The 22,294-nt window shown below is 46.4% G+C and overlaps 1 protein-coding gene across 1 annotated transcript in view; it reads left to right on the top strand.

Annotated features, from left to right (window-relative positions):
• Window positions 1-10,056: 10,056 nt before the first annotated feature.
• FAM120A (family with sequence similarity 120 member A) overlaps window positions 10,057-22,294 on the top strand; it is a 92,008-nt gene continuing 79,770 nt past the window's right edge. Inside the window, exons 1-2 of the mRNA XM_077753784.1 lie at window positions 10,057-10,089; window positions 10,348-10,428. Of these exons, the coding sequence (XP_077609910.1) occupies window positions 10,057-10,089; window positions 10,348-10,428 (114 nt within the window). The remainder of the gene's footprint in view (window positions 10,090-10,347; window positions 10,429-22,294) is intronic.

Below are 22,294 nucleotides of genomic sequence, written 5' to 3'. Positions count from 1 at the left end.
TGCAACAAAAAATGGCTACCTACCTTTTTTCATCAGAAGCAACAATCTGCAGTGAAAGCACAGATCACCAATATGTGGAAGACAGAACACTTTTTGTCCACCCTCGCTCCTAGAGGCTGTATGTAAGCTGCTCCGGGAACATGTGCACAGCTGCCTGTCATGAGGCTTGGGTAGAGATGGGTAGCTGCTACTGTGTTAAGAGCTGAAACTGACCAAAGTTAACAAAAATTTACCATCCAAGCCTTCCTCTGTAAGTTGCAATTCTTCAAAATATTCCAGAGTTCCAAAATAGTTACATCAGACAGATTCTGCCAGTGCCATTTTGTCTAGATGGGAGACTGATTCCTGGTGATCCCTACTCTACCATCTCCTTGGAATCATTATCTAGGTTAATTTTGTCTCATTATTGAGGGAAGACCTTTTTCAGTCCTCTAGGTGATGACTTTGGAAGATGTGATTTTCCAATCTCTTAGGAACAGGCACTACTTCTGGTTTTGTGTAAACCTCAGGTATTGTCACCCCCACCCTTCCCAAAAAAGTTTTTTCCTCTGCCTTGGGTAGCTTGCTCACATGCATGCACTTGTCAATTCTCACCTGAATATTTCAAGAGGATCATCTGCAGATCCCTCTTTACGGCATTCCTCTCTCCAGTGTTCTACCTTGCGAATTCTGGCCACTTTGTCCAATTCAGATTCCCAGTTCAATCCCCTTAACTTGAGGAGGCTACCAGGCCTCCCTTACTCTTTTCACGGTCCAGAAACTTCCACCAGGCAGTGAGCTGGGTCAACTGTAGGGCTCACTCCCTTTGTTCTTCATCTTTCAAAGATCTCTGGCCATCATTGACTAATATTCAATGTCATAAGAACCATTGTCCCACTTACTTTGTCTGTTTTCTGGTTGTTGTTTCAGGTGGGAGAGTAGTCAGTCCCTATTACTACATCTTGGCTGACAGTGAGGCTGAAGCTCTAATTTGAAATTAGTATCTTACTCACATGATCTCTTAGGACATATCCTTTGATCCCTCCAGTGGAACTAATTAATATCTTTCTTGGTAATAAAAGTTATCTTTATCTTTTTATAGTAGACTGAATTTCTGGAGAGGAAGATAGAAATCCGAGTCACAACATATACTTGACAGATATAAAAAGTATGAATGCTTAATAAGCATCTACCAAATGGTTAAACTCTTAAAAAGTTAACCTTATTTAGCATGGGATTGCTAGACTTATAGAGCATAGAAATGCCATGGAAAAATAGCAAATGTTGATAGTTGTAAGGAATTCCACGCTGGTTTTTAGGAGACCTTTGTGAAAAAATACAGATATTAGTTTCTTGGTTAAATAAGTGAATTGGGGTGAGTTAAATAAATTAAAAAAAAAAAAGACAGATGGATCAAATTTAGATCTGGCCAGTTCTTTACACATGCAGCTCAACAGTGATTCAGCATATAGTTTAGCTTAAGATTTAGAAGGGATGGCGTTATAGTATGTGTGTCATTTAAGGATAGGGTATAGGAAAGGTCTTACCATGTATGTCATGAACACATGTCTGTTTTGGACCTTCAGCATTACTTTTCCCTTCTTAAGGTACACAGATGTCTTTCTCAGAAGTTGTATACAGTTTTGGTGAGATGATCAATCCAGGTATATGCTTCTTCATATTAAAACCAAAGGAGCCATATTCTTTTCACTGTGAGGTGGGAGACATTTTACTTAAGTTTGGTCTATTCAACTCTTTTTTTTTTCTTTCTATTGCTTTGAATCTTAAGCAACTGACTATAGGACAAGGGAATATTGGAGTTCATTATGTTATTTTCAGTGCCCCAGATGTATTTTTACATGACTAGTGCTTGCCATCCCTCATTTCTGCCCACTTCTAATCCTGGTTCCCCAACTTTTGTAAATTGATTTCTTTTTTTTTTTTAATGTTTTATTTATTTTTGAGACAGAGAGAGACAGAGCATGAGCAGAGAGAGAGGGAGACACAGAATCCTTAGCAGGTTCCAGGCTCTGAGCTGTCAGCACAGAGCCTGACATGGAGCTTGAACCCATGAACCACGAGACCATGACCTGAGCCAAAGTTGAAAGCTTAACCAATTGAGCCACCCAGGCGCCCCATAAATTGATTTCTGAGTTCTTAATGTCTGCATAATAAATGCCACTTTTCTTATATTAGAGGGAGTTGTTTTTGTTGCTTGTGACAGAAGAGCCCAAACCCGGACAGTGTAATATACTTCTTGCCTGTCCAATTGACCAGGCTGTGTAGTTGGCTACAAGCCAATATGAACAACGTGGGAGAGAAGTCTGCTACAATGCTTAATAAAGGCTTGGGCTGCATTCACAGACCTACTCAGATCCCAGGAAGTCAGTCTTGATGTACACTGTGCTGATCAGGCAACAACTTGGGTATCTGGTGTGAGCAAATATTCTTAGCATTACTGACACACTGGAAAGGCATGTGTTGTGTATGTCCTAGGTAGTAAGAGCTCTACAAACTATGTGACAGAAATAGTGTGGGCTGAAAAATTGAAAATGCAGGGTAGAAGTGTTATTTTATAATTTCTATATTTCTGCAAGTAGCTAGCCATCCATCAGAGATGAAGAGATTTTTTTTAAGAGAAGGAAATTTTTATTTATTTTAATTTTTTTGTAGTTTATTTATTTTTGAGACAGAGAGAGACAGAGCATGAGTGGGGTAGGGTCAGAGAGAGAGGGAGACACAGTATCTGAAACAGGCTCCAGGCTCTGAGCTAGCTGTCTGCACAGAGCCCGACGCGGGGCTCAAACCCACGAACCGTGAGATCTGACCTGAGCCGAAGTCGGACGTTTAACCGACTGAGCCACCCAGGTGCCCCGACATCACATTTTCACAACGCTTTATAGTTTACAAATTTCCTTCTCTTAGGGGCACCTGGGTTAAACGTCGGACTTCGGCTCAGGTCAAGATCTCACGGTTCGTGGGTTTGAGCCCCGCGTCGGGCTCTGTGCAGACAGCTAGCTCAGAGCCTGGAGCCTGTTTCAGATACTGTGTCTCCCTCTCTTTCTGACCCTACTCTGCTCACATTGCTTCTCTCTCTCGCAGAAATAAATAAAACATTTTTAAAAAAATTAAAAAAAAGAAAATGTGATGTTATGTTAAAGTATGACTAGGTAATGTATTGAACAAATTACACTAAATGTAAGCCAATATGAGGCAAGGCTGATGCAATTGCTCAGCTCTTTAGGAATTAAGATCTTCTGATATAGTAGCCACTAGTCACTTGTAGTTATTTAATAAAAATTAGGTGAAATTAAAAATTTAGTTCCCTGGGTTGCCTGGGTGGCTCAGTCAGTTAAACATCTGACTCTTGATTTTGGCTCAGGTCATGATCTCGTGGTTTGTGAGTTCAAGTCTCACATTGGGCTCTGTGCTGATGGTGTGAAGCCTGCTTGGGATTCTCTCTCCCTTTATCTCTGCCCCTTCCCCAATGTGCATACTCTCTTTCTCTAAATAAATAAACTTAAAAAAATGTAATTCCTCATTGTATACATCAAGCGCTCACTAATTACATATAGCTAGCAGCTACCGTATTGGACAGTACAGCTCATTTTTCCTCCATTACAGAAAGTTCTATCGGATAGTACATCTCATGAAAAGCAAATGCTAGGATAATATTACTGAGTCTATAGTCTCTTCTATGTTAATGACATGGAATAGTTTACTTTGAAACAATGTTTCTTGGTTTAACAAAACTGGAAGTATCTATGCCGAAATCCTTCCTTCAAGTTGCACTGATGTGGAGATGGATGCCTTAGCCCTTTGGCCAGGGCTGGGGCTGCCTTACCCCCATCTGGGACTTGCTGCAGAGGGAGATGCCAGCAGGCAGTGGTGACTGGAGGAGCAGCTGTTTCTTGCTTCCAGCAATTATTCTCAGGCACAGGCTACTGCTCCACCCTGAAGGCATCTGCATTTAAGGCAGAACTTTCTCCCTGTATTCCCCAGGCACTTCTGCTCCGTAGCTCCACAGGCAACCCTGACCTCTTCCTTTGGCAGGAGAGTCTGTGCAAGGAGACTCGGCTCAGTTTCCAGAGAATGACTATGTGTTCCTGTGTTTGAGGTTACAGAGTGTCTGGAGGCACTGAGGTTCATGTGCTCCAGCTTAATCAGGCCTGTGCTCTGTATTCTGGTGTGAGAGAAGTGCTCCTTTCAGAAACATTTTGTATGGTTTGAACAAATGTAACAGACCATTTAATGATAACTAGTCTCTAAATAATTAAATCTTCAAATGGTTTTGTACTTATGAATGGGAATTCTTAGTTTAAAAAAGTAAATTTCTCATTTTGATGTATATCATATTGAGAAATAAAATTTAGTGTACAAAAACAGAAAAGAATTTTGAAGATTCTATCAGGCAGTATTTAAGGGATGACTATTAAAGTCTTCTATCCAAATAAGAGAGACTATATGCCCAACCGAGTACTGCCTTCCAAAGCATCCCTTGGGTGTTTGTCCCCTTCTCCTCAGCAGCTCCCTGTGGTGAGGGTGGGGGTAAAGATAATTTGATGCCTGAGTACCTCATGTCAGTAAGGATGGATGTCGGGAGAAAGAGGTCTTGGATGCCCAGGAAGTGTTGGGAAGGCGGCTGGCATTCCCACAAGTGGTGGAGAGGGGACACAATCAGTCCTTTGCAGACTTGAGAAAGAATGGACATCAAGAATTGTAGACTTTCCCAGGAAGGGAAAATTACGGTGATAAGGAGTGCAGTAGCCCTTCAGCTAAGATAGTCACCAACCGAATATGTAAAATGTTTGTTGTCATGCATTCGGGAACTTCCACTATACTTAAAGGGTGCTAGAAATGTGAATTTATAGAAATCTGCTTATATTTTCCCATTGACTTACAATTTAAAACTATAGTTGTATATGTCTGTTTAAAAAATTATGGTTGAAAGAGAAAATAAGTTTACACCTGTGAAGAAAATAGGACTTTTAATCCATATAACTAAAAACAAACAAAAAGTACTTTCTAATTCCAGAATACCAAAACAACAACAACAACAACAACAACAACAAAACACAGAGACCTATGTGCTCTTTCAGGTCATTTAAGCTAACAATTAACAGATTACAGCCTTAGTGCTAGGTAAAGATTACAGGTTCAAATCCCAAGCAGGGATTAATATGTTTTCTGCCCAGGTCACGGATTCTATGCTTAGCTGTTCCAGCCTGCTGTTCTCCCAGTATATGCTAGTGATTATATGAGTGGGAGCAGAGCCAACTTTCACCTTCCTTGAAGCAATGAAAACTTACCTTTTATTGCTGGTGGATAGAAGCCTCAACTAGGTAGATTATTAATTAAAGGTGTTATTCTACTATAAAGCACTTTACTTTGGAAAGGATCATGTAAATAAGACAGACAATATTTTCCTACTTTGAGCTGTAGATGAACTTATCATAACAAATTGGCTGAAACGTAAAAGAGCTGAAAATAAGTATTTGTCGTTGGGTTTCCACGCATTGATAATTTTGCACATCATCGACTGGTTCTCTCTGTCTATTAATCACAACTTTTTTCCTGAGATTTCATATTGTAATTTTTGTGAGGCATAGGGCCATGTCCTTTTTAGCACTGTTTATTCTTTCTGGTTTTTCCCTCACTTGTATGGCAATCTCTTGGTGAAATTAAAAGTTTTATCATGTGGGGTCTAAGTGAATTGTCCAAAGATAAAGTGGTTGGAAATGAAAGTCTCCAATCACAAGTTGTCATGAGCTGTAAACCCAAAAATATATTAACTTTTTACTAAATTTTCATTACAGATTATTTACTGTAAAAGTAACGATATTCAAAACATTTAACTTCAACCAATCCTTGAATTTGAGTTGTGGATGCAGATTACATAAAAGATTCGTCAGCACACATTTTAACAGCCATTAATAATGTTAATCAAAAAAGGAGAAAAAGTTAGCTTTTAAAAAGGTGAACACATAGTTAAATAGGGCAAGTAAGTATAAATGAATTTTATATTTTATACTTATGAAAACAAATTTTAAAGTTCCAAAAAAATAAAATAACTTGTCCATGTTCTCAAGCATAAAGTATTAGTTATGCAGAAGTATTAAATATAAGAGCCAACATTTACTGAGCATTTGCTGTGTGGTAAGCACACAGATTATCTCATTTAATCCTATAGCAATCTGAGAGGTAAGTACTATTAACATCCTAATTTTACAGACGATAAAAACTGAGGTTTAAAAAGGCTGAGTAATTTGCCTAAGGTCACAGAGCTGGAGGAGACAGATGTGGCTGTCTGACTGCAGAAACTTAGGACTCCACGCTGTCTTAAGGTGAAAGAAATTTATTCCTTGAATCCCAGATACCGGCACTAAAGCTTTTAAAAAATTAAAAGCAGGGTTACCTGAGTGGCTGAGTTGGTTAAGCTGCTGACAGACCACTCAGCTGGTGAGATGGAGGATGGCCCAGAGCCTGCTTGGAATTCTAGCTTCCTCCTGTCTCTCTGCGCCTCCCCTCACTCTCACCTTCTCTCTTTCTCTCTCAAAATAAATAAACTTAAAAAAAAAAAGGTTGTCTTAAAAAAATAATTAAAAGTAAGCATGTTTAAAATAAGGACAGTACATAGTGAAGATAAACATATGGAATGCAGTGCTATAAATGAAAATACAATGAGTGCTTAAAACTATTGTCAACCTTGTGAACCTGCAGTGGGTTACAGAAGGAATTGTGGCTTTTTCCGGGGTGTCAGTATTTAATGTGGCCTTAAATGGCTAACTGCAATTCTAAATAACACACGATCCTGGCTTCAGCACTAATTTAGTGCATGGGTAAGTGACTTAACTTGCTACAGTCTGTTTTTAAAAAATTAAACATACTTATCAAAATACTAAGAACATTTTACTTATGTATATCACACTGGCTTGTATTTGAGGTGAAGTTATAAGAAAAGAAATGAAAAAAATTCCACTTGCCTTTTCAGGGACAGAGTATGGGGGCTTCTTGGAGCCGCATGGGCGCAGGCTCCATCTGCTCTGCACCTGCTGTCTGGGCCTGCTCTCTACGGAGGTTTCTTCAGAAAAAGAACAGATGGGAGGGCTGGAGGTAAGTAAAAATGCCACTTTCAAACTCTTAAGAGTTCTGAGTTTCCAAGTGCTTCATTCTGCAAGACATTAGTCTGTTTTTAAAAATGTTTTATTGCAGTGCATATGCTTACAGTGTTAACCTCATTTTACAAGCAATTGCGGCAGAGCTCTGGAGCAGAAGTCACCAAAGCATCTCCTTCCAGAAGATGCTCCCAAAGCGACCGGGGTTTAAACCGCTGCCCAGCCTCGGGGAAGCCTGGAGGTTCGCAGGTGACACCAGCTAGAAAGGAGGCACTTGGGGCGCTGTGGCGGACCGTCCCTGCTCAGGGGTCGTCCGTGGTCACCTGGCACCAAGCCGCCGGGCTACACCTGACCTGCGAGTCTGGCGTGCAAGTGGGCTCCTCGGTGGGTGGGCGGCGTCTGAACTGCCTGCCCGCCCCGCTCTCCCCCACCCCCGCCTGCCCTCCCAGAGGGGCCGGGGTCGAGGCCACTCACGTCATCAACCACATCTGCAGGGTCCCGTCCCTCGCTAACCAAAGATGGAGGGAGCCCTTCCTCCCCACCTCTGAGCACACGCAGGAGCGCAGCGACCCGCTTCCTCGCTCCACCCCGGACACAGCCACCTGCTGCTCCTCGCTCACCCCGACCTCCAAGTTCTCACCAGCCTGCCCCCTTTCCCGCCGCGGGCGCCGGCCACAGCGCTGGCTCCGCCTCGGGGTGACTGCTCCCGGGGACCGGACGGGTCTCGTCGGGGTGACGGGACCCGCGAATGGGGACAGGGTCTCCTCGGGGTGAGAACTCCCAAGGACGGCCTGGGGTCTCCTCAGGGTGACGGGACCCGGGGATGGGGACGGGGGTCTCCTCGGGGTGACGGGACCCACGAATGGGATCGGGGTCTCTTCAGAGTGACAGGACCCACTAACGGGGACGGGATTTCCGCAGCATGACGGGACCTGGGGACAGGGACGGATGTTTTCTTAGAGTGATGGGACCCGGGGACGGGGTCTCCTCAGAGTGACGCAACTCGGGGACGGGTCTCCTCAGAGTGACGGGACCCTGGGACGGGGGGGGGGTCTCCTCAGAGTGACGGGACCGGAGNCACCGCCTGTACGGCGGCTTCTACACCGACTGGGTGAGCGGCGGCCAGTGGAACCACATGCTCGGCTACCTGGCCGCGCTGGCCAAGGCCTGCTTCGGCGGCAACATCGAGCTCTTCGTCTTCTTCAACGGCGCGCTCGAGAAGGCGCGGCTGCACGAGTGGGTCAAGCGGCAGGGCAACGAGCGCCAGACGGCGCAGCAGATCGTCAGCCATGTCCAGAACAAGGGCACCCCGCCGCCCAAGGTCTGGTTCCTGCCGCCCGTCTGCATGGCGNGAGGCCTGCCGAGGTGCCCCGCTTTCGGGAGAGGACGCGCGCCTTGAGTCCCTCCGAGACGACACTTTGGAGAGAGACTGTCCGATTTTTGTGTGCGCCAGATTTCAAAGGATTGTGAGATTTATCATGACGGAATTTAGTCAGTTCTGGGACTGAAAGTCTTGGGTTTTGTGCATCAGCAGCGTCAGGACGAAGGGGAACGTGAACTGGATTCCCAGGGGGTGGTGCCTCTGCACGGGGGCCNCTGGCCCAGGGCGGCCTCGGGGCCCGGCAGCCGCTGCAGAGATAACGTGCAGATCAGTGACCCTCGGCTTGGACTGCTTCGTCTTTCATTGCTCTTTGTTAAAAACTTGGGGGGCCCTTGTGGTTTTCTGGCTCTTGCCACCCTGCCCGGCTTCCAACTTGTTTGCTCTGCCTTTATTTCTGCTTCCAGCCGCTTGAGCCCAAAGTTTCCGAAATCCACTCTTCCTGACTGCCTGAGCTGAGATGGTGGTGGGGAAGCCGAAAGTGATAGCGGAAGTCCCACCCCTATCCGGTTGCAATTGGTGGCGGGCTTGTGAGTCTGCGGCTCGGGGCGGGGGGGAGAGCGGGNGGGATTGGTGTGTGGGCCTGGCCGAGAGCCGCCAGCGTCCCCTGGGGGCCTGGGGGAGCGCCTGGGGCTGCTGGCCTTTTCTGCCCTGGAGCCCGGGCTCCGGGAGGCCAGGCAGCCTGGACTCCCGGCCCAGAGCCACCTCCTGAGTACGTCGGAGCAGTATTGCCACGGAAACTAGCCCTGAAAAGACGGGATGAGCTTCCTGGTCCAACGACTTTCAGAGATTAGGAAGGATTGAATTCGGTGTGTACACAGACTTATCTTTGAGAGAGCTGCTGAGTTCTTTATTTAACCGTAAAAAAGTTTATTTTTGCGTCCCTGTGAATGTGTGGCTCGCCTAATAGGTGCTTAGAAGTTTGACCAATGTGAATGTTTGGAAACTAGATTTAAGATAATTTCTTCCACTTAGGTTTCCAGTCACAAGATGATTTCTTTGCTCTAGTTAAGCTTTTGACTCTCAATATAGAATCATAGTATAGTGTTAGTTGCTCAGGTTAGTACAGTAATGACTCAACTACCCAAAGGCCACTTGGCCTGGCAGCCTCACCATTTTGGAAAACGTCTAAGAAATTTAGCTACCACAAGTTTCTCAGCAGCCAAACAAGAGGTCAGGAGGTTTTGGTACAGTGACTCAAAAAGAAAAAAACAAAAGCTTTCTCTTTCCTCACTGGAGAATCAAATCCTCTCCTAATAGACCTCTTCTTTCCAGATGTGGTTCTGATAAGCTTGGTTATCTGTGTCTAAGCTTAGCNGTGACATTTCATAAAGGAGAAGATTAAAAAAAAAAAAAAAAGCCGTAAAAACCAGACATAATTCTGGAGTTACTTTAGAAGAAGGAAAACAATTTTATGTACTTGAGGAGCCCCTGAGCATTCTCAAGAGAATGAAGCGATGTGTACTATTTTTAAAAGATGCCTATTAAAATGGTTAAGTAACTTAAAAGCATGATAATATATCGCCGTATACCTGTTAGAATGGCTAAAATAAGCAATACCAGCACAACTAAGTGCTGGCAAGAATGCTGAGCCTCTGGAAGCCGTCCACGTGGCTGGTGGGAATGCAGGCAGTCACACCATCCTGGACAACAGCCCGGCAGTTAATGTTAAATATACATCCACCCTGTGACCCGGCAGTCCTGCTCCTGGGTAATTACCTAAGGAAACTTGTGCATGCAGACACCCTACTTTAGTGTTCGTGGCAGTTTTATTCATAGTAGCCAGCACCGGAAACAACCAGAATACCCTCTAGTGGGTGCCTAGTTCAACAAACTGGTCCTTCTATACCGAGCTGTCCTCCTCAGCCATGAGAGGGAGGAGGGACTGTTACAGATCAAGACAACTACTGGGATGGATCTCGAAGGATTTACGCTGAAAGAAGCCAGGCTCAAAAGGTGTGGTTCTCCTTCTATGACATTCTGAAGATGAGGCTGCGTTGATGGGGACCAGATTAGTGGTTACCAGAGGGGCGGGGTCCGGGTCGGGTGGGGACATAAAGGGACAGCAGGAGCTTTTTGGGGTGATGGAACGGTTCTGTATACTGATAGTGCCAGTAACGTATTTTAAAATCATACAACTACACGTCAGAAGTGCATAGGAGTTCATTTTACTGTATGATAACAAATGCTTTTTTTTTTCTATATGAATTATATAAAATTGACAAAGGAATCGACCAAGGAATTGACATCATATCTCACTATCTATAATGTTGGGCACATGAGGCACATGTCATAAAAATCTGCCATCTTGTTGGCCTTCTCTAGGCTTCTGTAAACTGGCAGAAAGGCTTAATTTCCTGTCAGCTTTGCTTAGAGAAATCTTTTTTGACTTAGAAGGCTGTCTTTGAGAGAGTAATAATTGTAATTTTTTCATACAGTAATAATTATATTTTTTTAACCATTAGAAGTTGGCCTACGAATTGGCTAATTTTGTTCAGGTCACCGAACTGCCTGGCCTGAACTTGGTTCTGCTAGGTACTGGGAGTGTTTCCTCTTACTTGCTTTGAGTCATCACAACCTTTGAAACTTCAGTGAGAGACTGATTTATTTAAAAATCGTGGTGGCATTAAATCCCTGGAGCTTTCCTAACTGTTCCTGCCACAAGACTGGAGTCGGTGTGCGGGTTTATAATGAAGACCTTAAGATCTTACCCTGAGTCGGGGCTCTGGCGTGTTTACCTAGAGCTGACATAAGAAAGCTGTGCCCCTGGTTTACGTCAGTGGAAGTCTGTGAGATTCAGCTGTGGCTTGAGATTTTGGGGATGACGATCCCTATCCTGGTGTACCTGACGGGACAGGGACCGACTTGTCGGGTGCCTGCCCTTGCTGGGCTCTTTCACAGCCCTGTCTCATTTGGCCCACTCAGGGTTTTGTTACCATTTTGTATGGGAAGAGACAGGATTGCTGAGTAGGCGACATCTTGGGACAAGTAACCAGTTACCCTCTCAAGAGGGAAGTGCGGAGCTGAAGGCAAAGTTCAGTTTCTTTGTGTAAGAATGCCTCGGGGGTGTGCCTGCCTGCAGTTCACTCCCGGGTCAGATCTGATAGCACAACGCCTGCCTCTGCTGCTCTGCAGCATTTTCCAGCCACGGTGGGAGCTGCCAGGGTTCCTGCCCAGAGACGCTAGAAACAGCAGTTCACCTTGTTCTCAAAGACCTCAAATTGACCAGGGAATATTTAGACTCAAAATTGACCACATTACAAGTAAAACCAGTCGTCATTTTAAAATCCTTATTTTACAATATTTTCTTCCAGTGTATGGGTTTTAGGCTGGCTTATCTCAAGGTCTTCAAGGTTCATCCATGTTGTAATGTGTCAGTTTCTTTCCTTTTTAAAGGCTGCATACTGTTCCATGGACCATCTGTTTGGTCTGTCCGCAGGGGCTTGAGTTCCTTCCTGCTTTGTCTGTTGTGAATTAGGAAGAATGCTGCCGTGAACTTGGGTGGGCAAAAGTCTGCCTGAGTCCCTGCTTTCATTTCTTTTGGAGATATGCCCAGATGTGGAATTGGTCGATCATATGGTAATTATGTGTTTAAATTGTTGAGGAATTGCCATGCGTTTTCCATAGCAGCTGCCTATGTATGTTTTATATTATGCTTTGCACAATAATATACTATTGATAGTTTTAATTTCTTTTTTTTTAATTTTTTTTAATGTTTTATTTATTTCCGAGAAAGAGACAGAATGAGCAGGGGAGGGTCAGAGAGAGAGGGAGTCACAGACTCCAAAACAGGCTCCAGGCTCTGGGCTGGCAGTCAGCACAGAGCCTGACCTGGGGCTCGAACCGATGACCCTTGAGATCATGACCTAAGCGAAAGTCGGACGCTTAACCGACTAAGCCACCCAGGCTCCCCAATAGTTTTAATTTCTTAATGTTAGTGTGATCATAGAATACATTATTCAGCAACTTGCTTTTTTTATAAGGATGTAAAAAAATCTTTCCATGTCTATATGATTCTAATTCTTTTTTTAAATTTTTTATATGATTCTAATTCTTAAAAATTTTTTAAATGTTTATTTTTTAGAGAGAGAGAAAGAGAGAGTGTGAGTAGGGGAAGGTCAGAGAGAGAGGGAGACACAGAATCTGAAGCAGGCTCTAGGCTCCGAGCTGTCAGCACAGAGCCTGATGCAGAGCTTGAACTCACGAACAGCGAGATCATGACCTGAGCCGAAGTTGGACGCTTAACTGACTGAGCCGCCCAGGTGCCCTTCTAATTCTTTTTAATGCCTGCATGGTGTTCTGTAATTTCTCCAACTCCCGCAGTGGTGCACGCGCAAACTTGGTACATCCAAGAGTGTGCACATTTTAAAATCCTTAAAGACTATTGAGCCAGTATTACCAGACTTCACATTTTTCAGGAAAGACAGAAATCCAGATTTTTATTTGCAATTATCCCATTTAAAGAATATGATTTAAGCCGAGCAGAATAGGCTGTGGGCTGGATTCTGCTTGAGCCCCCGGTTTGTGATTTCAGCACTGATTTCTAGAACACTCATCACCTTGTCTAAATCTCTCTTCTTCTTAAAGTTAGATTGACCAAAGCCATCCTTTCCCCTCTGTCTGCCTTGCTGAATGCTTTTCAGTTCTCAAAGTGCTCCCGTTTCCTGGGGCTGCTGAACTAAAGATAATTGCCTGGTTTTCCATTACGCGCTCTTCCCTCTCCTAATCCCAGCATCGCCCCTGTGAGGGTCCTGCTGTCCCTGTGCCCACGAGGTACCTGGCCAGTCCCGGGGCCCGCACAGCCCTGACAGGCAGCTGGTGTTACGTGCTGGAGACCGAGTCACACACGGCTGACCACGCCGCCCCTGCTGCCTGTCCTTCACATCGAGCGGCCACTGGGTTTGTGTTTGTGCTTTAGCCGCCCCAGAGTGGGACCCTGTACTTAGCGGGCAACGTCACTGGTGACTTCAAATGCTGTCTCCCCTTTGCAGCCCGGCCCCATCTGAGCTGGTCTTCACTGTGTTTCCGTTCCACCCTTTGTGCACTTGGTCTGGTTCTGCTTGTAGCCCTAGNCCCCTGCCCGTCTGTCCGCCAGCCCGCCTCTCCCATGTGCCCTCCCCCTCCTCCTCCAGCACCGCCATGTGAACTCACCAAGCGGAGCCACTGGGCCTAACAGGTGCTTGTGCAGTGCAAACCCATTGGTGGTTGTGAAACCAAATTATTGGGTGTTTACCAGTGTTTAGAAAAAATGATATAGAATAATGAAATAGAGCAGAAAGTACAGTGCAAGGCTTGTAAAGGGTAGATACCATCTCATTCTCCTGTGTCTGGGCAGTCGCCAGAGTCACATCTGCATTGTGAGCAGCTCCTCACTGGTGGAACTCATCCCGCACACCGTGTCGGTGCAGCCTGTGGGCCCCTCAGCTAGTCGTTCCTGCCGACAGCTTGAACAAAGCATGAATCCAGACGCTGTATTGAGGCCCAGACCCTCCTGTGACCTGAGCTCCTCCCACCTTCCTGCGTGGCTCCCGGTTCCGGTGCTGTGCTCCGGCAGTGCTCCAGCCAGCCCACTCACTGCTTTCCCAGCAACGGCCAGCCTTCCCGCTCTGCTCGTGGTGTGGTGCTCCTTCGTGTCTGACGGCCCACTTCCGCTGGGCAGAATTTTGCTCCTACTTTAAAGTCCGTCTCAGGCGCCACCTTTCATCACGGAGCCTCTAATGTTCCCACAGGTGGACCAGGGACACGTGCAGCACCCAGTGCGGTGCTTCCTGCGTTCTGCCTTGTCGTGGCCACCTGCCTGCACACCCCCGCCTGTCAGCTGCCGGAGGCCCCGGACTCTGTTTACTCCTCCTGCGTGGGTTTAGTGTGGGTGCCGAACTTTTTAATCACATATTTGCTTTGTACTGTTTATACAGACAGATTTCATTAGTTTCTTCTAACACCTGGATCAGTGGCCATTATGTAAGATTTATTTTCTCACCTTCATTTTCTGATACTCTATTTTCTGACTGCTTCCCGGTGAATGATTCTTCTTCCCTTTGGCAAATAGTGAGTGCCTGTTACTGGCCAGGCCTGGAGGAGTGATTACACAGGAAAGAAAGGATCCTCCAAGGGACTCAGTCCACTGATGACAGGGGGCTTGTTCATGAAGACTTCACAAGCGTCACCATCTTGAAATAAGTTAGATCAGTCTGAGTTTCAATAAATTCTGAAACTTAAATTTTCATGTATTGTAGGGGCGCATGGGTGGGTAGCCCAGTCGGTGTCTCTGCCCCTTCCTTGCTTGCGCCGTGTCTCTCTCTCTCTTAAAGATAAATAAACATTAAAAAGAAGTTAAAGTAAAAAGTTTCATGTATTGTAGTTTGGAATAAGATTTATAACAAGGGCAGGATTGCTAGGAGTTAGCTGGAGCATGAGGAGGTTGGTGTAGTAGGCTAACTAAACCCTGAGGACAAATAACGTTGGTGTTTTCTTTTTAAATTTTTTTTTTAATTATTAAAAATTTTTTTCTTAAGTTTATTTATTTATGAGAGATAGAGACAGTACGAGTGGGGGGTGGAGGCAGAGAGAGAGGGAGGCACAGAATCCAAAGCAGGTTGCAGGTGCTGAGTTGTCAGCACAGAGCCTGATGTGGGGCTTGAACTCAATACCATGAGATCATGACCTGAGCCAAAGTCGGACGCTTAACTGACCGAGCCACCCAGGTGCCCCAAATTTTAAAGTTAATAAAGTTTAATTTGCATGTTTATTACGACATCCACTCTCATTTATTTTTTTGTTGGAGAAAAAAAGCAGTTTTATCATTGAGTAAGCAATGGCATCAAGGCTGAGATCACAAAGAAAAAAAAATCTCATCTAAAGGCAAAGTAAAACCTCTGTCTTTTGACAAGTAGGAAGTTACCTCTTGGAGTAAGTGCCTAGCTTCCTGAGAGGATGGGTAGATGGGGCACAACCCTCGTTTTATTATGTTTTTAATTTAATTAAAAAAAAATTTTTTAATGTCTTTTATTTTTNCTATAAATTTTTTTTTTTTTTTTTTTTTTTTTACCATTTTAACCATTGTTAAGTGTACAGGGCAGCAGCACTGAGCACATTCACACTGTTGTGCAACCGTCCTCATCACCCATCTCCAGAACTTTCTAATTCTCCCAAACTGAGCCCTGTCCCCACCAAACACTAACCCCTGGCTCCTGCTCCCTTCTGGCCCCTGGCACCCACCACTTGCTCTCTGTCTGAATTTCACTGCTGTAGGACCTCATATTAAGTGGAGTCGCACAGTATTTGACTTTTTGTGACCAGCTTACTTCCCTGAGCATAGTGTCCTCAGGACTCATCTATGTCCTAGCAGGTGTCAGGATTTTATTCCTTTTTAAGGCTGATTAATATTCCGTTGTATGTACACACCACATTATCCATTTATCTGTCAATGGATGCTTAGGTTGCTTCCACCTTTTGGCTATTGTGAATAATATTGCTATGAAAATGGGTGTAAAAATATCTGTTTGAGTTTCTGCTTTCAGTTCTTCAGGAATATGCCCGGGAGTGGAGTTCCTGGGTCAGAGGGTGGTTCTGTGTGCAAGTTTTTGAGGAACGTTCCCGCCATTTTCCATGGTAGCTGCGCCATTTTACGTTCCCACGCCCAGTGTGCGAGGCTCCGATCTCCCCACCTCCTCACCAGTGCCTGCTCATTTGTTTTTCCTTTTTTGACAGTAGCCATCCTAATAGGTGTTGAGTGGTATCTCTTTGTGGTTTTGATTTGCACTTTCTTTATGATTAATGAAGTCGAGAATCTTTTCGTGTGCCGCTCCTTTATTTTAAAAGGAATTATTTTTCCTAGCTTTTTAGACTGCTGCAACCAGTTCTCAGAGAATGCAGAAGAGATGTGTGAGGTAAGAAGCTGTTCAGCTCTGATTCCAGATTTCCTGAGGGGAGAGAGGTAGTTTTAGAGACATCTCTAATACATGTTATAACTTTAAATTGCCCTTTTAAAGTCAACAACAACAACAATAAAAACCTTCCACCAAATTGGAGTTGACTTTTACGTCCTTGTTCCTGTGCTGGACTCGAGCAGGATCTCCCCCACCCAGGACCTGGTGATTAGAGTTCAGATCCAGGCATCGTTGTTGTTGTTGTTGTTGTTTTTAAACAAGAGAATTTAGGTCGGTTCATATCCTCTTATGTTCAGGTTAACCGACATCTTCTAAGTCTCACAGGTGGCAGGAGGGTGTGTCGCGTTCTTCCCCAGGCTGGTGTAAAAACATTCTAAACGCAAACCTCACATGGTATTTTTTCTTCATATCAGAAGATCTAAGACGATTCCTAGTGTTCCAGGTCCCGTATGTTTGAAAAGTATGAGGAAGCAGACCCTTCTCGCACACAGCTTTCTTAAAGACAAATGGCAGCAGGTTTTTATCAGTGCCTGTTGATGACTGACTGAGTGAGCTGTTTACATGTAGTAGCTCATTAACTGTGGCAGCTGCCCTGTCAGGTAGGGAGGGTAAGAGTTTTGCAGATAAAGAAGGGAAAGTGCAGGAAGTGTTAGGGCAATGGGGCTCACCCACCTGGCGCCAGAGACAGAAATCTTCCTGTGCAAGCACCTTGACCCTGGAGATTAGGGATATGTAACAGTGTGAGCTCGTCATCCGACAAGACTGTCCCCATAGCTGTCGTCAGCATTAATAAGGAGCTAAACCTGCAGAGTAAGCTTGGGGAAGTTTTGGTAACCATTCCTAGTGAAAATACAGAGTTCTGATGGACCTGCCGTTTTTAATGACACACATGAGATTAGAAGATTCACCTGGGTTTCGGAGGCTGGAATGCAGCCTCGTCAAGTCACCGAGGCTCAGTGCAGCGTCCCTCACTGGGACCATCGGCGGACATTTCGCCAGCTACCCCAATGCCATACATTTCTGGGACCAAGTGGGCATGGAGGCAGGCGAGGCGCTTCGTGCTTCCCATCTGGTTGTGGGGCTCTGCAGCCAGGAGCCGGAGGTGGTGCCCAAGTTGTGCGTGCAGGGGTTCTGGGGTGCACCCCACACCTGCCCAGCGATGGCAGCTACGGCGAGTCAGCGAAGGCCTATTACCTTTAAAAGTGGCGATGGTCTTGGGGAGCCAGCCAGGGGCTTTCCTTACTGAGGCCATTCACAATTCCAAGTTTGGTAAAGTAGGCTTTACCCCCTACTACTGCTCGTAGGAAGGTAGGTCTCAGGGCTTCATGTTTTACCGTGTTTTATGCTTTCTGGGAGTTAAGTTGAAATAATCATCCTAGTATTATAGGTGATAATTTCTACTCTCTTCTAAAATTAGAATTAAGAACTAGGTTTACAATTTCATTGTATGGCGTCCAGTTTGCACCTGGAGCCGGAGGCCAGGGAATCAGAGAGGTAGGTGCTATCAGTGGGCAGGTCAGGTGGGGGGCAGGCCCGGAGCACAGGCTTCGCAGGCTCAAAGAGAAGGTGCTCTGAAGAGGACAGCCTGTGCCTGTCAGACTCAGCTTCCCTGAAGCCTAACCTCTGACATTTAAGTAAAAAAAAAAAATTTTTTTTTTTAAATATTTTTATTTATTTCTGAGAGAGAGAGAGGCAGCATGAGCAGGAGAGGGTCAGAGAGAAAGGGAGACACAGAATCTGAAACAGGCTCCAGGCTCTGAGCTGTCAGCACAGAGACTGACGTGGGGCCCGATCCCACAAACCGTGAGATCGTGACCTGAGCTGAAGTCAGAGGCTTAACCAACCGAGCCACCCAGGGCGCCCCCAAAATTTTTTTTTAGAGAGAAAGAGAGAGAATCCCAAACAGGCTTCATGCTCAGTGTGGAGCCTGACATAGGGTTCGATCCCATGACCCTGGGGTCATGGCCTGAGCTGAGATTGAGAGTCAAGAGTCTGATGCTCAAGAGACTGAGCCACCCAGAGGCCTGTGTGGCATTTAATTTTTATATTTAAGTAAATAATTGCCTCTCAAGTCCTGTTTTGATATAGCTTAGGCCCCTCTCCTGTCCCCAGCTGACCTTGCACTGACCCAGTCCTGCATCCTCTCTTTGAGCAGGTTCCGTGGTGTGGGTCCTGAGGCGTTGTGCACGGGCCCCTGGCAAGTGGACTTGGCTCGCGCTGTCGCAGGTCTGTGATGACCCAGGCTCACCTGTGGTGGGCTTTCCTACTTCCCGAAGCCCTACCATCTGCGGAGAGGTCTGTTTTCACATAATAGGATCTTCGACTGTGCTGTTCATGCCTGTTAATGCTTTGTTCACCTGGTGAAGTAGCTTAAAATAGTCTTCCAGCTGGTGTCTTGTAGACTGTTGACTTTTTTCTTTTTAAAATAAACTTCTTACTGTGGAATAATTTTAGGTTTATAGAAAAGTTGCCAAGATGGTACAGAGAGTTCTCGAATATCCTTCCCTTTGCTTCCATGCGTGGTAACAGCCTGCGAGCACGCACAGTCGTCAAAACTAAGAAGCTCGCGTCGGTGCGCACGGTGAGCTGGGGTGTGCTTTGTTCCCGTCTCTTCCCTCCTGGGGCCTTTTAAGCTCTGGGCCAATCTGGGGTGCCCTGTGGCCTTTGGGTGTCTCGTCTCTTCAGGCCCTGCTGGTCTAGGACAGCTCTCAGCCTCTGCTGCTTTGGTGACCTTGGCACTCTGGATCCCTGAGCAGATGTTTTGTACACTGGCCTCCAGTTTGGGCTGCCTGATGTTTTCTTGTGTTTTGCGGGGGGGGGGATGCCCCAGAGGTGCAGTGCCCTCTTGTCGCACCCCACATGCTGGAGTCTGCCGGCCTCTGCCCCTGGACGCCACTTCGTTCCCTTTGCTGGTTTGCTTCTTTGGAAGTGGTCCTTTAGGGCAGCCCCTGTTCGAGGGGACAATGTGAGTGAGCCCCGCTGCTGGGGAGGGATTTCACGGTATTGCCGGAATTCTTCTTCCTCTTTGTTTATGGAATCATTTGTTTGGACCAGTATAGGCTCGTGTATTCATCTCATACTTTGGGGTAAAAGCCAACATGACTTTCTTTATTTTCTTGCCCACACTGTTCCAGCTTTGGCCATTGGAGTCTTTTGGGTGGGTTCCTGTGTCTTTCGTTTTGTGAGCACCGCCTTCCTTTCTGGTACACAGGCACATGCTCCAGGCCTGTCTTGGATTTCCCTGCCCCAGCATCACCCATTTTTCTCAAGGGCCCTGGTTCCATTTAGTGAACTGAATTTAGAAACCAGGTGGGGGTGCGGGCGTTCTCGCTCCTGTGGTGGTGTGGCTTTCCAGCCCTTGGTTGATAGCTGGGAGCTGTGCATGTGCTCACTTGTGTCTGGTCATTTCTCTGCCTGTCTGGGTTGTCACCTACACACCAGTTCGTAGGACGTCTCCACGGCTCAGGGACACCACAGGGTCGTGCCAGCCTCCTCCCTTTGCCCTGGGGTAACCCTGTTCTCTGACAGTGGGACACCCGGCTCGTCCACCACACATGAAGTGGTCTCAGCGCTGTCACCTGGACCCCTGCACCCTCGAGATACATGTCACCAAGAGGGGTCAGTCCTGGGCCCCTGATGTCCTGGCTGATCTGGCTTAAATTTGCATACATTAAAGTGCATTCTCAGTGTGAGATGTGCAGTTGTATGAGTTGGACAGTGTGTAGAGTCATGTGTGCTCACCACTCAGACCCCTGGCTCTTCCCTGTGTCCTTTTGTGGTGCGGCCCCACCACGCTGCTGTTGCCTGTCGGGGAGGGTTGTGTCTCTGTTACCTCGTGGTCTTAAGGCAGTGTTGCCTTTCCTCAGTAAAGTCCTGTTTTTTTTTTTTTTTTTAAGTGTTATTTTATTTATATATTTTGAGAGAGAGGGAGGAAGAGAGAGACTCCTAAGCAGGCTCTGTGCTGAGAGCTGAGAGCACAGAGCCTGATGTGGGGCTTGAACTCATGAACCGTGAGATCATGACCTGAGCTGAAATCAAGAGTCAGACTCTTAACCGACTAAACCACCCAGGAGCCCCAAGGCATGATGGTTTTTGTTTTTTTTTTTAATTTATTTCTAGGAGAGAGAGACAGCGTGAACAGGGGAGGGTCAGAGAGAGAGAGACACAGACTGCGAAACAGGCTCCAGGCTCTGAGCCGGCAGTCAGCACAGAGCCCGACGCGGGGCTCGAACCCACGAACCGCGAGATCACGACCTAAGCGAAAGTCGGACGCCTAACCGACTAAGCCACCCAGGCGCCCCAAGGCATGATGGGTTTTAATGGTGGGAGACAATACCAGAATTTTGGAAACTGAAGGAAATTTAAAGACCTATGAATTGTAAATTCCTGGCTCGGCAGATGGGTATCAAGCCGGAACTGGGACCTAGGTGTTCTGGTTCTGCCCCCCTTGACAGCGTTCAGGGTGCCTGAGGTGCATGAGCAGGACAGGGGTGCAGTCAGCCCACCTTGCTTCAAGAACTGAAGTCCACGCTCATGGGCTTGGTTCCTCCATCTTTTGTTTTAGGAAGTTAATTCTAGTGGACAAGCTATTTGTCTCATGCTGGGTGTACTTTGAGGGAGGGTTAAGGTATTGTTAATCATTTGCAAATTAGTGTTGGGAATAAGAGCTTATTCACTTTGCTTTTTTTTTTTTAAGTTTGGAGAGAGAGAGAGAGACAGAGAGCCCACTTGTGCAGGGGAGGGGCAGAAAGAGAGGGAGAGAGAGAATCCCAAACAGGTTCTGTGCTAGGACTTGATCCCACGAACCATGAAATCATGATTTGAACTTAAACCAAGAGTCAGATGCTCCACTGACTGAGCCACCCGGGTGCCCCAGGTTGACCAATTTTTTGACCATTGAAATATACACACTTATTGGCAGGCTTAGGGGTGAGCAAGGACATCACTAATACAAACATATTCACTCCTTAAACAAATGAGAGGCACATAGATTGTCTCTGTCCACCCAGGCACCCTCTTTGTGATTTATTTATCTATTAAGTTAAAAAAAAAAGTTTATTTTTGAGAGAGAGAGAGTGCGCGAGCAGGTGAGGGGCAGAGAGAGGAGACACAGAATCTGAAGCAGGCTCCAGGCTCTGAGCTGTCAGCACAGAGCCCGAAGCGGGGCTCAAACCCATGAACTGCAAGATCATGACCTGAGCCGAAGTCAGATACTTAACCAACGGAGCCATCTGGGTGCCTATTAAAATTTTCTTTTAAGGAAGTTTTCATAATTGCACCATCCCGACAGAACTGTTGGCGTCTGCTTGCTTTCTCTCTTCCGTGTTTCCCTACGGACGCAGCTCTGCGTGGCTCTGCACAGTGGCTTGATCTGAGTGGTTTGCTTGTGGGAAGCCTCCCCATGTCTGTGTCCGGCCCAGCGGGCCGCCCTGTTTACCTGGCTCGTGGATGTTTGGTCCCTTTCTCCCGAGGAAGCCTGTTCCTTGGACCCTTGTTTTGTTCTCCACGCTTGTTACCAGTGCACTGGTTTCTTAGGCTCCCTTTCCTGGAGTGAGGTTACTGGGTCAAAGAGCGTGAGTGTTTTATGACTGGAAATACGCAGATTGTTCTACGCCACCACCTCTGCTTCCTCGGAGTTTGCCCCCCCCCCACCGTGCTCACCTCGGTCAGTCAGTGCACCTGCTCTTCTCCCTGGAAGGCCTGTGTGGGCGATGGCGCAGGGTTGGCCCTGCTGCCTTTCCCGGGGGGTGGGGGGTGCGGCTGTGACCGCCTTGAGGGTGCTCAGGGAGGACTGCTGCCCCTGCCTCAGTGTCCCTGGAGAACGGTTTCATAAACTCCCTCGCAGGACGCTCAATATTGAGTGTATGGTGTGTGGCTCCTGCACGTAATTTTGCACCCTCTGCACAGGGTACCCGGCCCTGGAGCAGGCAGCC

Source organism: Crocuta crocuta, unplaced genomic scaffold (assembly GCF_008692635.1).
Source record: "Crocuta crocuta isolate KB4526 unplaced genomic scaffold, BGI_CrCroc_1.0 scaffold420, whole genome shotgun sequence".
NCBI classification, from domain to species: domain Eukaryota; kingdom Metazoa; phylum Chordata; class Mammalia; order Carnivora; family Hyaenidae; genus Crocuta; species Crocuta crocuta.
This window is presented reverse-complemented; position numbering and strand designations above follow the sequence as displayed.